At 37.9% G+C, this 17,716-nt stretch overlaps 1 protein-coding gene across 1 annotated transcript in view; it reads left to right on the forward strand.

The window, feature by feature from the left end:
* Positions 1–759: 759 nt before the first annotated feature.
* Positions 760–17,716, forward strand: part of arhgap23b (Rho GTPase activating protein 23b) — an 89,449-nt gene continuing 72,492 nt past the window's right edge. Inside the window, 1 exon segment of the mRNA XM_056469982.1 lies at positions 760–960. Coding sequence (XP_056325957.1) covers positions 760–960 — 201 coding nt within the window.

Raw genomic sequence — 17,716 nt, forward strand, 5'->3', positions numbered from 1 at the left:
ATATTAGCAGCAGGACTGACTGACTGGACTGGGGATTGGTAAAGAGGTGGAGAGAGGGACAGAGCCATGGAATGGAGGAGGTCAATCACGTGTCTGCATGGAAATGTTCACACTGAGCTGACAGATTTAAAGACTGATGCTTTGTGACAAACTAGAAAATAGAACGTTCAACTCCACAATTGATGAGAGAAACAAAGCAAGCGGACATAGGAAGACTCATAATTTCTTGATAATACTGATATGACCTGCTTGCATCTAACAGAACAGCCAGAGAAGAGGGACCCGCACACTCTGGTTCTGTCCACTCTGGCACTTGAGGTTACTCCTCGTGAATGAAGAATTTTGCCAAAAGGGAGAAGCTCTGAATCATTGTGCAGACAACATCAAGAATCCTTGACCTTGTTGCATTAAAATATTGATTAGTTGGTTGCAGAATTTCATCCACAAAGTGTAGCTGGATCTAAAACAAGTTTGTAGGTTTTTTTTTATCATGAGGTATCTTGGGTGATTACTAATATATGTGTAAAGAGCCACGGACCAGCAGGGATGAGATCGATCTAAATCTTCTTAGGATTTCTACTACTAGCTCCTGGATAAACCAATACAGTACATTGGAGTGGATGGCCAAGATCTAGGCTAATTTAATTTTGGCTTGTTGATCTCCAAGGAAGTAAGAGAAGAGAAGAGTTCTTATGTTTTTGAGGAGGTTAGGACATTCATCAATGTGGTGGTGGCACTGTACATTTTGTCAGGCCAATAATGTGCTCAGTAAAGCGGCACATATCCGGAGTCCCATCTCCAATGGGTAAAGATTGGTGCTTTGAGTTTTCATTGGGAGTGGATTGCAGCAATCCAGAACCACGCTGCATATGGTTGGTGATTCTTAGGAACTCCAGTGTCCTGCCTTGCTGTACTCCAAAGGTCTCTGGAACTGGCATGATTCATTGGGATCTAAAAATGGTAAGAAATCAAATATGTGATCTGAAGCAATTTAATTGTCACTTTATGTTTTTCTTTCTTCTCAAAGTATATTTTGTTTTCTGAGATCACAAAATGGCATGTCACATTAGTGAATAGCTATTTGTACTTGTGTGAGTCTAGCAAGTCTTTAATACAGTGGGTACTGAATGTGTTGCATTAGTCTTTGGCATGTGACAGTCATGTACTGTATATTGTCAGGTGAATGTATCATGTTTTCGCTTGCTATATAGATTTTAAAATTGGGAATGTCAGATAAGCCTGTACTTACTGTGTTAGAAGAGCTTGGAGATGACAAGTGAAGGGAAAAAGATTCAGAGTGGCAACTGTATTGGTAGTTAGCAGTTGTGTGTTAGATATACACTGTAATTGTTAGTGGGAGTGACTATGTAGACTACTTGTTTTGTTCTATGCATTTACTAGCCAGTAAATGCACTGCTTTGAAGAATAAAAGTAAAAAATACATAAAATAGTAAAATATAATTAGATTTGTTTGCTTTTGTAATGTGTGCCTCTGAAAAAAAGATTCAAATACCTGAAAGCTATAGTGGAATAAGCAACATAAATGTGACTTAAATGTGCTCTTGTTTTTTACTTATTTAGTCATGTTGGTATCATCAGTGTTGTGATTAAATGGTTATTTTAATGTAAGAGTAAATAAATCTCTGATAAGATCTGTTGTTCCATTAAACATTAGTCAATCCATTAATCCCTAATTTCTAAAGCATTTTTAAAAACCTGACACACCAAAGCACTGAACACGGAACACAAAAATCATAATGTCAATCAATAAAAATACTTAAAACACAAAAACTGTAAAAACTGTGCATGGAAATGTCTGTCAGCACTTTGCAATTATTTTGGATAAAAAGAGAAACAGAATTGTTTGTGAGAAAGCAGAGATGCTACTGTTGATCAATAACAATATCCCACTAATGCTTTCACAAATATAATAGATTGGAAATCTATCTATATATCTATCTACAATTTTTGACTGACAATGAGAACTAACTCAACCTACATCAATGGTTAGACAGTATTAAGTTCCATTCACATATCACATCTGAAACAGTTAGGTTCATTGCTTCCTTCAATAATGCTCGCAAGTGGCATCTGCCATTGCTAGACAACCCTCAACCATTCTCACAGAGGATGACAAACTGACAAATCATTGCTGCAGCTCTGATGAACTTTTATTTATAGAGGGGATTAAAAAGCACTACAGTGTTTGGGTGTGATGCGTTTGTCTGAGGTAATTAGTCTATTATTATTATTACTGAAATGTGTATATTCCATACAATGTTTGACGCTGATCAGTTAGTTCTAGCTACATGACTGTCTGTGCACTTGCAGCATACTGAAAGTTTGAGAAGCTTTTAAATAGATGTTAAATAGTCACACTGCATGCTCCCTATTTGAGGAGATGTAGAGTTGTGTATAGTCTGCATAGCAGTGTAAACTATGTTTTTTTTTTTTAATAATATCATCTAGCGGTAACAGGTATACATATATAGAAATATATGTAAATAAATATAAATATAAAAATCAAATAGCCAAGAACTGACTTTTGGGGTACCCTACAGTGTACTTTTGTATTCAATGCCCTTTCTTTAACTGAAAAAAAAAAACAAACAAACAAAAAAACATTTAAAACATTCTGATAGATAAGACCTGAACTAAACCAATGCAGTTCGAGCAATAGCACACAATTTTCAAGCTTATCTAGGAGAATGTTATGATCAATAGTTTATAATGCAGCACTAACATCCAACAACACTAACAGAAAAAAGCAAGCATGATCAGATGGTAAAAGCGGGTCATTTGTAGCACTGATGAGTGCCGTTCAGTGTTATCAAATGCTCTAAATCCTGAGTGTAATTTCTCAAAAATATTGTTTCTTTCTCACACATTCAGCTCCTCTAGGGTTGGGTGCCATGGCATAGGTGTGGCTGAGATGAAACCTGTATGCATTTCCCAATTGCTGTGCTCCCACAAGTTATTGAGAGAGTCTGCTGGATTCATTATATGAAAGTTTTGAGTTTGATTGCTGAGGAAGCCCATCTCAAGCTCTGGACTATCAACTGATGCTGTTTAGAGCATGCTCTTCTCTGAGACTCTTGTCATGAAGAAATCATAGACAATAAGGTGAAGTTTCAACTCTTGGTGCATTAATAATGCGTTCTACTTAGTCAACTGTCTGGTTGGTTCAGTGGCAGAGTTGTCTCCCTCCACTCTCAAGGATTTGTGTTTTGGGAAACACCCACTTATTAAATGACTTATTAAATGAAGGAACCTTGAAGCTGTGGCCTGCCTGGGAGTTAAAAGTCCCTATCTCTTATGCTGGTTAACTCTCTTAAGACTGTGGGAGACCACAACATTTGGACTTTGCACACAGAAAGGTGAAAGCCTTTCAGTACTCTAGAGCGGGATATGTCACCAAGGTGCTTAAAACATTTGAACAATTGTGAGCGTGTGGATGTAGAACAGTATGTCTGCTAATCTGGAAATTGACTCTCCAAGACCTAAGTGCTGATGTATCAGCTATTATCACAATTTCATACAGGCACTGAATGACAAAGTGGCCATTCTCATTCCCAGAGTTCCAAAACTGCTGATGCACTGCAAGTTCTCTTGTTTAGGGAATCTCTCAGATTACACATCCAAACATGATTCCCTGAGAGTGAACAAGGAACTTCATTGAATTGCCATACTTCTTGCATATCTGTGAACGATTTGCTTCCTAGCAGAAACTAGTGTTGCTTGGTTCAGGTATACTTTACAGTCTCCAGGGTATGACGTCTTTCAAACCACATAATGCAATGTTGTCATGTTCCACCACACCAGTGAGATAGTTTCTAACGTGATGAATATGATAGTAAAAGTAAGAGCATGATGCTTCAGGTCAATGAAAAAAAAGAGAGTACATAGTTTTATGTAACTTGCTGTCATTGCAGATAGTTCATAGACTTTGATTATTGAGTATTTTAGAATGAGGGGATAATTGCTCCACAGTCTTGTATTGCTGTAAATAAACCTAAATATCAATGCAAACATGTAGTGATATTATTGCTGTTGGTGAACAACCATTAAATCCAAAGGAGTTAGCTTATGGATAGCCATTGCAATAATAATACATTGTATTGCCTTACCTTCATATTAGTGCTGTTAACAGTTTAAAAAGAATTTGTAGTCTTTCTCAAGCCTTGATTTTAAGGTCAATTAATTAATTTGTATATGTCAGTTGACCTCTCTAAAGTAGGCATATCATTGAGGTAGTGCGAAAACACATACATTTCAACTGCAGTCATCAATGTGTTTACCCAACTATGATGGCTTCAACATAAAACTTTAAAAATAAAACTATTAGGTAACACAGGTCACAGGGATGTTGCTAGACATACCATTTTGGTATGGTTTTCTGCGCGTATGCGTCAGTTTGTTTTCGATTAAACAACATTTCATTCACAATCGTTGATTCAGTTGTACATAGAGAATAACGTATTTATTCTGAGATTACCAATCTTCATTAATACACTTGCATCAAAGCATTTACTGGGGCACGTGCTTCAGTAAATTGGGTCTAGCAACACCCCCTAACAGGCCACATTCACCTCTGACTGAAAGTAGACCTTGCTACAGGTGTGTAATTATAAAAGAAGAGCCCCAAAAATCTTCTAAAAAAAACACTGTGAAAACACAAATGAATTACGTTAAGAAAATCTATAACAAAAACCCCACAAATCTCATAAGAAGCTTACTTGTGCCTGAATTAAAAAATATATTAAAATTACACTGTTTGACATCACAGGCTAGATTCACCTCAGACTGATAGTAAAACTTTCCACAGTATCAAATAAACATTTTCAGGACTTTCTGATGTGGAATTATGTGCCCTTCCAGCCACAACCCAGTTCTGGAAAACACCTATACACGCTCACATTCACACACATAAATTACAGCCAATTTAGCTTATTTAATTCCCCAATAGCGCATGTTTTTAGACTGTGGGGGAAACCGTAGGAACCTGAGTAAACACATGGAGAATATGCGACAGTGCTAGCCACTGTGCCACCCCACATTCAGAAGTTAATATCTACAGATATCTTTATATAATGTCACATTGCTTTTGCAGATGAATTATAACACAGAAAGTATTATTTAAATATTTTCCAGTTGGCTAGATATTAATTAATAGTCATTCAATTAACTTTACAGAAGCTTAATACACATGCTTCATGTACTATCAACTCAATCAACTAAACAAGTCCACCAAAATTGTAGTTTATTTACACCTTTTCCCCGAGTTTGTAGTTCTAATCGAATTCATATGCAATGCATGATGTATTATGGGTGATCATAGCAGTTACAATATGCATTGTCACGTTTCGATAAGGATGAGTGAGCGAGGACTCAGATGTTACATAAGATGATTTATTAATAATTCAAATAAAACAAAAGGACAACAAAAACCACCCCAAGGGGGAAAAACATAATTAAACAAAAAAGGCACATAAACTTGGCTGGGCTGGCAAGACAGGACTGGAGCAGGAACACAGGGGAGTGTTGATGACGAACTGGCACAGGACAGCAGACAGAGGAGGACAGAGGAGAATACAAGCAGAAATAATTAACAAACAGACAGGTGGACATAATAAACTAACAATGGGTTAACAAGGAGGGTGGGACTGGACAATAGACATAAGACCACATGACACAAACAAATAACACAAGCCATGTGCTCACATATAATGAGACTAGAACATGCAGTCAATGAGAGAACTCATTAACGCAAAACATGAGTACACAATAAATGAAAACACTCACACATGCAACGTGCATGCAACGTTTCATCCCAGCACCAACCGAAACCGAAACCAACTAGACTGGGACGCTGGGAATGAAATACCGTGCTGCAGACAGAATGAACACAAACACAAGGACAAGAGTGCACGTCCCAAGCACGCCCAGACCTCACATACCAGCGAAAAGCGGGAATGACGGCCCAAGTGCAGTCTAGATGGCACTCATACAAATGACACAACAACAGAGAGTGACACACTAGACAGGACAGGACTAGTGTCTGGATTCTGCCACCAAAACAGGAATTAACAAGACTGGAGTGGCAGAATCCTGACTGTCCAGGATGGCAGAGGAACATACCAGGGAGGAGCGGGAAGGACGACACAGGGAGGATCAGTCAGTAACAACAGGGAAGAAGGTCTGGGGTTAGCCGGCTAGGCAGGAGGCCTGTGGGGAGCCAGCTGGGCTGGAGGCCTGTGGGGAGCCAGCTGGGCTGGAGGCCTGAGGGGAGCCGGCTGGGCTTGAGGCCTGAGGGGAGCTGGCTGGACAGGAGGCCTGAAGAAAGCCAGCTGGACAAGAAGCTGGGTTGGGGCCTGCAGGGCAGGGAGTCTTGGTAAAAACATAACTAAACACAAAAAGGCACACAAACTTGGCTGGGCTGGCAAGACAGGACTGGAGCAGGAACACAGGGGAGTGTTGATGACGAACTGGCACAGGACAGCAGACATGAGGAGAACACAAGCAGAAATAATTAACAAACAGACAGGTGGACATAATAAACTAACAATGGGTTAACAAGGAGGGTGGGACTAGACAATAGACATAAGAGCACATGACACAAACAAATAGCACAAGCCATGTGCTCACATATAATGAGACTAGAACATGCAGCCAATGAGAGAACTCATTAACGCAAAACATGAGTACACGATAAATGAAAACACTCACACATGCAACGTGCATGCAATGTTTCGTCCCAGCACCAACCGAAACCGAAACCGAAAGGAACAACAGGGAAGATGGTCTGGGGTTAGCCGGCTAGGCAGGAGGCCTGTGGGGAGCCAGCTGGGCTGGAGGCCTGAAGGAAGCCAGCTGGACAATGAGCTGGGTTGGGGCCTGCAGGGCAGGGAGTCTTGGTGGTGTCGGCAGGGCAAAGTGTTTGGGTGGTGCCGTCGGGACAAGGAGCCGGGCTGGGGCCGGCAAGGCAATGCGTCTGGGTGGTACAGGCAGGGCAAGGCGTCTGGGTGGTGCCAGCAGGGCAAGACGATGGGCTGGGGCTGGCAGGGTAATGTGTCTTGGAGGGCCCAGCAGGGCAAGGAGCCTGGGTGGCACAGGCACTGAGCTGCGCTCTGGGGCTGGAGACACCCCTGGAGAGCTCTCTGGGGCTGGAGCTGACACTGGCGGGCATCTAGGGCAGATGCAGCGATTTGGGTACCTCCTTTGCAACCACTGTTTAGCTGACAGAGTCAGAGGTGGGATGAAAACTGGACTCAAGATGGGGGGTAGGGGGGTGGTCACTGCAATCAGCCGGAGGGGGTGTGAGGATCTGCCAGACTTTACGATGGTGGAGATAAAGTGAAAAGCCCCAGAAGTCCAACACCCCAAGCTGTTCCATTTCCCACTGTGGCAAGGGTTCGTCGAGAGAGTAATTAAAAGCCTCCTTCAGAGTAGCATCATCAAAATCCAGCCCCCTAGCATAGGTCCAAAAAACTGGGCAAAGCCCTTTACCTCAAGACCTCGCTGACGGACTGACACCAACTCCTGAAGGCGCTTCTGTCTCTCCTCTGCTGTGGCAGGTGGAAAGATAATAATGCTCATCTTGTTTGCTGAGTCCTCTTTCTTATGGCCAGTTCATACTGTCACGTTTCAGGAAGGAAAAGGGGTGAGTGAGGACTCAGGTGCAACATAAGATGATTTATTAATAATAAAAAAAATTAAACAAAAGGACAACAAAAACCACCCAGAGGGGGAAAAACATAACTAAACACAAAAAGGCACATGAACTTGACTGGGCTGGCAAGACAGGAGCGGGAACACAGGGGAGTGTTGATGACGAACTGGCACAGGACAGCAGACATGAGGAGAATACAAGCTGTAATAATTAACAAACAGACCGGTGAACATAAAAAATAATAATGGGTTAACAAGGAGGGTGGGGCTAGACAATAGACGGGAGAGCACATGACACAAAGAAACAACACAAGCCATGTGCTCACATAAAACAAGACTTGAACACACAGCCAATGAGAGAACTCATTAATGGCGTGTTCACATGAGACAAAGCACGCGGTGCATACATACAACACCAACAGAAGACTGAACGCAAGATACGAGTGCACGATAAATGAAAACACCGTGCACTCACACATGCAACGTGCATGTTACAGTACCAACCGAAACCGAAACCAACTAAACTAAGACGCTGGGAATGAAACACCACGCTGCAGATAGAATGAACACAAACAACAGGAAAAGAGCGCGCATCTCAAGCATGCCCAGACCTTGTGCACCCGCATCAAGCGGGAACGTGCGCGGCCCGAGCACGATCGAAACTGCGCTTACACAAATGACACACAATGACAGAAAGTGAGTGCTCGACTTGAGAAAACTCGAGCCGAGCACAACATACTAGAGAGGACAGGACTAGTGTCTGGACTCTGCCACCAAAACAAGAATTAACAAGACTGGAGTAGCAGAATCCTGACAATAGATGGTTTAATACTTTGGATTTGTAACAGAAATAGTTCTACCAGAAAGAGGCAGACAAACGTTTTAACATTTATTGTGAATTGTTTGGATAAATGTAAGTTCATTACTGTCCTTTCATAAAGTCCTTTGGTGTAAGCCCTGTCTATGGTGCAGAACTCTGGATGAGCTGGCAGATCCTGCTTGAAGATGAAGGCAGGGCGAAGCCAACCCCAGAGTGGAGATGAGGCCGACCTGGTGGTGGTGGTGGGGAGGATAAAGGGAAACTTCCGCAACGTACAGTGAAACAGATTTCGCCCAGACTGAGCTTTTGGTATCCTACACAGCAAAATTTCTAGTGTTGTTTGGAGTTGTTTTTATAATGTTACATTTTTTGAGTTAAAAAGTGTTATTTGTGGTGTTAATTTACGTGACATAAACACCTGCAGTGTACCCTTGTGGTCTGAGTAAGGGTTATTACTGTGAGTTAACATAATTAACACTAGAAACTAGTTGTTTCCATTTCTGGTCGCTTCACCTTACTTCCTCTTTGATTAATGGCGGACGGCACGCGGAGTGCATTCAAACAGGTAACTTATTTCTTATTTAACATATTACTTATTTAACCACAAATATTTAATACATTTTACATGCTTTATGTTTCTCAATGTTAAATTAATATTTGTAAATATTCTAACCTTCAAGTTCTAACCACTTATCAATTTATACACAGCAGACAAATCATCTGGAGCCTCGAGACAAGCTGCTTAAGCAGGAAAATAAAGGTAACGGTAAACATTTTACAGTTAACAGTTTTAACGAGTTCCTATATTTGAATCTGGTTCAGTATTTGAGCCTATTATGAGAAATTGACAGTAATGGCTCATTTAACCGTTTGAATTGTTTAAAATATCTGTAAAGCAGCGGCTGTTAATACTTAGCTGAACTTTAGCTTTGTGTGTAATCTAACGTTATTTATGTTCACTGTTCAGTGTGGTTCATTTGTGGCGCGAGCAGTGAGGAGTCGCGGGCTGCCTGCACTCGCTTTCATCGGTGCTTTTAAACGGTGAATACAAGCAGTAAGGAGTCGCGGGCTGCCTGCAATCGCTTTTATTGGTGCTTTTAATTGGTGATTAACTTTATATGATTTAAGTGTACAGGTATAGATCTGCTCTTCATAATACGTTCAAAACAGACGCAAAATACACTCGCTGTAAAAGTTAGCCGTGCTTGTTGACAAGAGGGGATAGCCAGTTCAGAAATTATTCTTCTTAAACCGGTTCTTTTCAGTGAATCAGTCGAACCTGTTCACTAAATTGAAATGAATCATTTGAAAGGGTTCGCTTCTCCGGTAAGCGCCAATCCACAAATTGCTTACTTTATAACCTGTCTGACACTCCATTTCGAGTTTCGCCTTATTCAGTAACTGTAACAGACGGAACTGCTGTAAAAAAAAGAACGGATGATGAGCACGAATCGAGTAACGTTAGTGATTTTTGTGTAACGCTAATGTATAGACCTTTTTCACAGCAGAATTGAATACCGAAAGCGCCCTCCGAAGCAATGTTTAGCTTATTCCGGTTTCGCTAACAGTCGCAGAAACATGACAGCCTCAGGACATTGGATGACATTTTCACTGTCAACTTTGCCGTAATTTGAACAAGAACAGGTTGTTCGCTTGGTTAATGTGTAAAACTGACGTAGCCTAAATAAAACAGCATTTTAAAGGAATTTGTGCAGAAAATGTGTCTTACACGAAGCGTTTGCAACGTTGGGTTACAGTAAGGTGCGCAGCCAACAGCATAATATCTGCTAACTCAAGCCATTCGTTATCAAAAATAACAATTTAACATCCAGCAGGATTAGTTTTATGTTAGTAGTTGTCCGTAAACTGTGCTAACCCCCTCCTTCCTTTGTATTCAGGGTCAAATACAGGCGAGTTGCTATCGGTCAATGCGAAAGAACGAGGAGTCCCATAATGACAGGTTGCTTAATGCTCTTAAGGTTTACTTAAGTCTGGAAACATAATTTAGCTCCAACTCGCTGGAAAAAATAAAGATGTTTGTTGTTGTGTTCAGTGTTTGACTATGATTCTATTAAAGCACTTCAGATTTCCACTAATTACTAATTTTTTAATTTTAAAGCAAATATCTTCAAAACAGTCCATCTGTAGCGTATAGGGTGTGTTTCTGAATCTTCAGGTTAAAGTTAGTTCATGTTTTAGTTCATTTTGTTCATCTGCTTTGAATGTTTTTATTATTTATTTAAAGAACAACAAATACCATTTTACAACACAAAAATATACATGCCAGGGGGTAATTATAAATAAAATACAAATATACAAAATGTACATATTAAATAAATACATTATAGAGTTCCCTATTTTTTAAAGTGGGTATGCTTCCTTGTTTAAGAGTCTCTGGTGATGGTAATATACAAGCATATTTCAGTGATCTATACCTTACAATTTGGTTGCTTATTAGTAAATTAGACAGTAAAGCCAAAAAGTACATTTTCCCACAATGATGAAAGAGGTTTTGAACACTGAAAATTGTTAATAATTTTTTGCACCTCTTCCTTTTGATTGAGTATGCCAAAATAAGTGTAAAACCGTCTCCTCGTATTCATTACAAAAATACAATTTACATCAATTCCACTTTTAAATTTTTCTAAATAATGTTTTGCTGGATAAAATCTGTGGAGAAGTTTATAGGATATTTCTTTAATTTTGTTTCTAACCTGATATTTCTGTGGTAACAGCCACCCTTTTTTCTGCAAATCAAGTCACCCTTTAATAAAGACATCCAATAAACTTTATACAAGGAACAGTAGTGATTTCTTTTTGGAAAAGAGTTCGAAAAGCTCTCTTATTATTCTTGGTGTTTACTGTAAAACAAGTTTTGCCAACATAAGATTTAGTAAAATCAAAAGACGATGGTCTTGATTAATACCACTAAATAACATATGGGTCTCTGGAAAAAATTGAACCCATAACAGTTGAAAACTTGCAGGTTTATTGAGATTCTGTAATGAGAAAGGAATTCATTGTAAAAAAGTATATCATCTTTATTATAAAACTGACTAACCAAATTAATTTTGTTGTAAAAAAAATTGCATTTGTATTAGTTGTCTATTATTCCAATGTGGGGGGAAATTATGCTTATATATAATTGACCTTGATAGGAGCACTTGTTTGAGGAAGGTAGATAACTTAACTGGAATTTTGTCTATAATATAATTTTACATCAAAATAAAACTAAGACCACCAATATTTGATAAAACGTAATGATCTCCGCTTTGAAGTGCATACTGCAGATGAGCGTACTCTGGCATATAACTTGAAATGAAGGACATTCATTCCGTCTTATTAATTTCACCTTAAGCTGGAGCAGCCGGGAACGCTGCAATAACAGCGACGAGATGACTCTGCCATTCTATCATACTCCGTTCCATTGGAACCGGATGTTGTGATACGCTGTTTCGCTTACCGGAACCATGACGTGTGAAAAAGGCCTATTGCCCATAATACAACGATCGAAAAATGCCAAGCTCAGAAGAGACGAAACACAGCAGACTGTTATTGCCATTGTTTACCTAGCAAATTTCATTGTTGATTTTAAGGTAGTAGTCGAATAGTATTTATATAATATTGAAGTGCTGTTCAATTGCATTGTATGAAGAGCTGGCTATTGTACATAGAACTGTAAGTACTCATAACTTTTGAAGATCTTTCATTAATACGTAGATGTGGAAAAAAAACTTGCTTTTTAATCTGTAATGTGCTTTTATACAAGTTTAATTTTCCTATATGTCGTATTTGCTAACTATACTAGTTAGAAATTGGTATGTAGAATCCTCCATATTAAAAAACAAAAGACAAGCAAAAAAAGAACGTTACTATGTTGGTATTTTTGGAAAAAGAAAAACGTAATTTGCTTTTTTTTTTTTTATTTATATGTACTATTCATAATATATCACTTCTATATCACCTTAACATAAAAATAAATACAAATGAACTTGATTTTACTGTCAAATTTGTGATGGATTCTTGTTAATAATAAAGTGATATGTATTTTTCAACAGCTTCCATTATGTTGGTGGAAGTTCAATATCAAGTTTGTGAAAAATATGTAAAATTGCTAGATTGTGCTGGTCAGAGTTGTGCTTGTTGAAGTCACAACCATTTCCTGAGTCTATGTTTTTTCTTCAGTGAAAAGCAAATTTGGATTACCAACAACTGCAGATCTTCAAGTTTTTGATGACACGGACATTAATGTAGAAGATGACATCTTCCACGAGTTAATGGACAGCAGTCCACATTTATGCTTGACTAAGATGTTTGGAAGAAAATATTTCTGCTGGCCAGCCTGAAAGTAATTAATAAATCTCTGGACATTCTTCAAATGACTCTGTTTTAGAGTAGTATAGGTCAGAACAGTTAGAATTAAGTAAAAAGAAGAGAACTGTAAAACTCATAGAAGAGCTTACTGAACAGTGAATTGTGTACAGAAATTGAAGAGGTTTTATACATTTCTTGACTATTGCCATGTGTTTGTTTGGTTTAATATTATTACCTAACAGCTTAAGTTCATGTGATGCGCAGTGATGAAAGGTTGATCAAAATAATCTGTCAAAACCACTATGTAGAAAAACGTTTAGGATGATTGTGTATAATAAAAGCTATTAGTATAGCATTGTTTAAAATTAAGTTGAAATATAAGGTAAATTGATTGTAAACTAAAGAAAATTTAATGTAAGGGGTAATAATAATGTTTTCCATTTCTCCATCAGTGATTTTTACTTACAAGATTATCAACAACCAGCACATGTATTGATACAGTTTCACTCTCTTCAACGGATCATGAAGACCCTAAGGGAACAATGCAGAATCAATTGACAAGGACTAGCTGCTGCTTGATGGTAGATGGTGAAAGGGCAAAACAGGTATATACATATGTTGTTTGTTATGGTTAATTTAATCATATACTAATTCACTTTTATTATTTTACAAGTATAACTGTTTTTTTCTGTTCACTTTATCAGATTGTCATAGTTGCTTTGGAAAAGCAATCTGGTGATGATGAAGTACTACGAGTACAAGGTCACAAAAACTTTAAGGCACAGCACTAGACAGCAGCTGGTTAATATTTTCGTCAGTCACATGACAGAGATTTATGGGTAAGATTTCATTAAATATATGCAAGAAAAGCTTGTTGATAAGTGAAAGGATTGGTAAATATGGCACTTTTTTCAAAGATTTATTTTTTAAGTGTTTATGCAGCTATATGGTGGGTTTTGTCACTATTTCATGTGGCACATAATTGCTACTTGGCCTTATTCATAGATTTGACAAATGCTCACACTTACCTCTTGAACATCATTGTAGTAATTATCAGAACTAACTGTAAAACATTTAAATTTGTGCATGATTTCTATTTTTATCAAACAACCTGGAAAAACCTATGGTTTTTAATAAATCTAATATACTTCTTCCTTAGATTAATCAGGACTTTGGTCTGCTGTTCAGTGCTGAAATATCCAACAAGTTGCTTGCGAGGTGGGAAACCGCATTTAAGCACTGGATCATCGAGGCGAAATCTCTAACTTCAACTGCCGACGTTCATTGTCTTATTAATTCAGGAGAAGGACAAGAATCTGAAAATGGTACGATTTCTAAGGATTTTGTAGTTTGAAATTTGCTTCAGATTTTTTTGTATTTGTAAGCTTTAAGTGTGAATGTGGGCTTGCTTTATTTTAATATTAATATGTCTAACGTTTTATTATTATTCATTCAGACTGGGATAGTGATATGTCATCTGTCCTACTCTTTCTGCATCTCATGCCTCATCCTTCAGGGAGAAAGAAGACTAAGATCAGTCAAACAGAAGCTGTTGAAAGACTTGTGCATTTCCACAAGGTAAAACTCACAATATTTTAGAAAGTCTTTTCATTATTATTATTATTATTATTATTATTATTATTATTATTAAGGTTGTTAACCATAATGCGATGCTGTAAAATGTACCTTTTTTAAAAAGTCAATACATTCAGTTGAATGCTGTTGAAAAATGTACATTACATCTTGGATGAACTGAGGGTTTATCAAAAAAATATATAAACATTTTTGTGGTAATTATTTTCCATCACACTACACAATTAATGACATGAACACATTTTATTTTTGCACTTTGGGTAAAGGTGGTTTTGTTTCATTTTTGTGTTCTTTTCATTAACAAAATTATAAGTTTCCTAACTGGTTTTCTGCATTTAATTAACATATTTTTGGCTGTTTTTTGCAGTCTTGCACCAGCATTGAAGGCCATCTCATTGAGAGGAAGGGCCACCAGCCATATCTACTAGGATCAGGAAGGATCAAGGGGAGGATCTACCATTTCTATGTGGTTATGGACAAACATCTCATCCCTTGTGCAGCTCCTTGAGTGCTGTTGATGAACTCTTTAAAGACTGTTCAACTTGACGTATGAGGAAGCCCTTGTCAACATATTTACCTCTCTCCAAACTGCAATCTACAACATCGATGTTGGCCTACCAGTGAGTCACTCAGGGTAAAGGAACTGCGTGCAAATATTTTACACTAAATGTTTCTTTTACAATAATGTGTTTCTGTTTTCAAAGCTTGCAAGCAAGCAGCACCTCTTTAAGACTCTCAGTTTTTGACACTGAAAATGCTGTACATTTTGTACTGGCTTAACTGTGTGTTTAAGATGCATTGTTAAAAATAAAAGTTTAAACTGGTACACTGTTCTGACAATTTTTTTTAACTGATCAATGCAAACTGTCCTGTAATGCAGTGAACAATCTATATAACTAAAAATACATTTAAATATCAACCTAGGTATGTATGAGCACTATATTATTAGTGTTAAGAAGAACACTCTTAGTGTTAAGCTATTAACACTGCGAGTGTAGTTTTAACATATTTACTTAATGCAAAAAGGGAAAGGGAGTGGAACACAGAGTTAAAGTTAACACTAGCAGTACTTTTTTTAACACTTTGCAAGTGTAAAAAAATTTACTAATTTTCAAGTGTAAATTTAACTTAATTTAGTGTGGACCTATATAAACACCAAAGAAGTGTTAATTTTCACACTTTGAGAGTGAAATTAACATTTCAAATTTTTCTGTGTAGAAATGGGATGCCAATGCCACTTAGCTGGGCTTATCTGCTCTGCAGTCACACGCCATTGTGTATGAGAGAGCAGAGACAGCCGTGTGTTGAGCTAAACAGAATTTGGGGATTGAGGTGGATAAAAGTTTCAGAATGGTGTAATTCATTATGAAGACCACAAAAGTTATCTGTATGTGAACGTGACCACAAGAGCAGCAAACCTCTTGAAAGCATATTGCTTGTACGGCATGCTGTAGCCTACCTTCATTCTTGTTAAAAGGTAAATTAAAGAGCTTAGATGAATACATACACAGATTAAGATCAATTACAGTGATTAAGAACTTAAATAATATTATACTGTATATGTTAACAAATTAATTAAATTATGTTAATGTGAGGTAAAGTTAAATTGTGATGATACTAACATTGCATTATTGCACAGTTATGTCCATGCAAATGTGCTACTATATAGGGCCACATTAAGTGCAGATAAAAGGTAGCAATAAGCCTTGATTAAAGAGGCCCCGATAGACCTAGCTATATGGAAGAAACCGATAAACCATAGAAATTGGTATAGCAAGATGTCATGTAATGTGAAGTACTATAAAATCCACCTGAACCACCACCAGTAACTGCAAAGACAACATAGGATGATTATTACATGAAATGCAAAGGAACCGTTTGAAATTTAAAATGTATATAGTGGACTCACATGCTAGGCTGACTATATACATGTATCAGCTTAGGTGATTGAAACAGCATATTTGCTAGAGGTGTGAACCTACACTGGTTCGATTCGGTTACGATTATCCTGACATCGATTCAGTTCAATTTGATATCTCGGTGCGTCATGGTGCATTGACGATATAGTCAGCGGTGATCAAAGCTGATCCATGATAGACACGTTGGTGCAGATACACACTTACTCTGCAGATACGCGCTCGTGTCTGGATCACTATAGAAGTATAGTAGAAGCTCAGAAGTATCGCTAAGACAGCCAAGAGGAGAGGAAACATCACGCCAACAGGTCAAAGTGCAACAGTGAGAGAGAGAGAAATGGAATTTACTTTCATTTTCTCAATGATTTTCTCAATTCTCGCAGTGAAATGGGGGCTGTAACCTGCTGTACCTTCTTTGTCAGTGAAGGACTGTCCAGCAAACACTCACACAGTGAATTGTGCTGAGTTTCTGTGTTTTTAAGTTGCAGTGTTTCAATTAACCGCGGTCGCCTTCCTTGCCATAGTATTCTACCACGGCATAGCACATATGAGACAAATGACATCAGTATATAATAACCGGTTATGATGTATTGCTGAACCGATAACAAATTGTCTGCATATGCATCGCAGCTCTTGGCTTTATGGTATAGCAATTGACTTGTTTATATAATGTGGATTCCAGCTAGGAAAACATGTAGAATAATACAATTAAAGGGCATAAGTATGTGCTCTTTCAGACATTATATGTTATGATTCAGTGACTTAATATAATAAAACAAGAGTTAGACGTACCTTGTGAAGACTAATTATACACGTAACGTATTTAAGGTAATAAACAATTAATATAATATCACCGAGATGGAATAGCTGATGAAGACGATGTTAAAATGCTGGTGAAGAAAATTGACGTGTTTAACCGAGTGGTTTTCAGTGAAAAATTCCATGATCATTCTGGTATCCAGCTCTAGGTTGTTAATAGGTAACGTAGTAGGCTGTGTATGATTATTGTTCTATTTCAGCATTGTTAAATTCACATGTAACGTTTGGTGGATTTCGCAGGTTGGAGCAAACTGTTACGCGAACATGGACTAAGAAATAAACAAACTCGTGAGACATAAACAACGCTGGAACATCCAAACTTCCGTAACATTACCGGAGTACAGCAAAACAGATTGTTTAGATGGGCTTATATGTATTGCGCTTAGACGATAAAGGCTATGAATGACGTGACATACCAGTCTTCCTGGCAGAACTATTGCTAAAGCTTTCATTAGACCATCTGGAAATCTTTGGTATACTCAGCATATGGTTTGGGACGTACTAATTATATTTTCGAATTCTATTTAAGATAGATAGTAAGTGAATGAATGTCCCAGATACCAGACATCAGGACATTTTTAAAAAA

The sequence above is a fragment of the Danio aesculapii genome, chromosome 12, assembly GCF_903798145.1.
Source record: "Danio aesculapii chromosome 12, fDanAes4.1, whole genome shotgun sequence".
In the NCBI taxonomy this organism is placed as follows: Eukaryota; Metazoa; Chordata; class Actinopteri; order Cypriniformes; family Danionidae; genus Danio; species Danio aesculapii.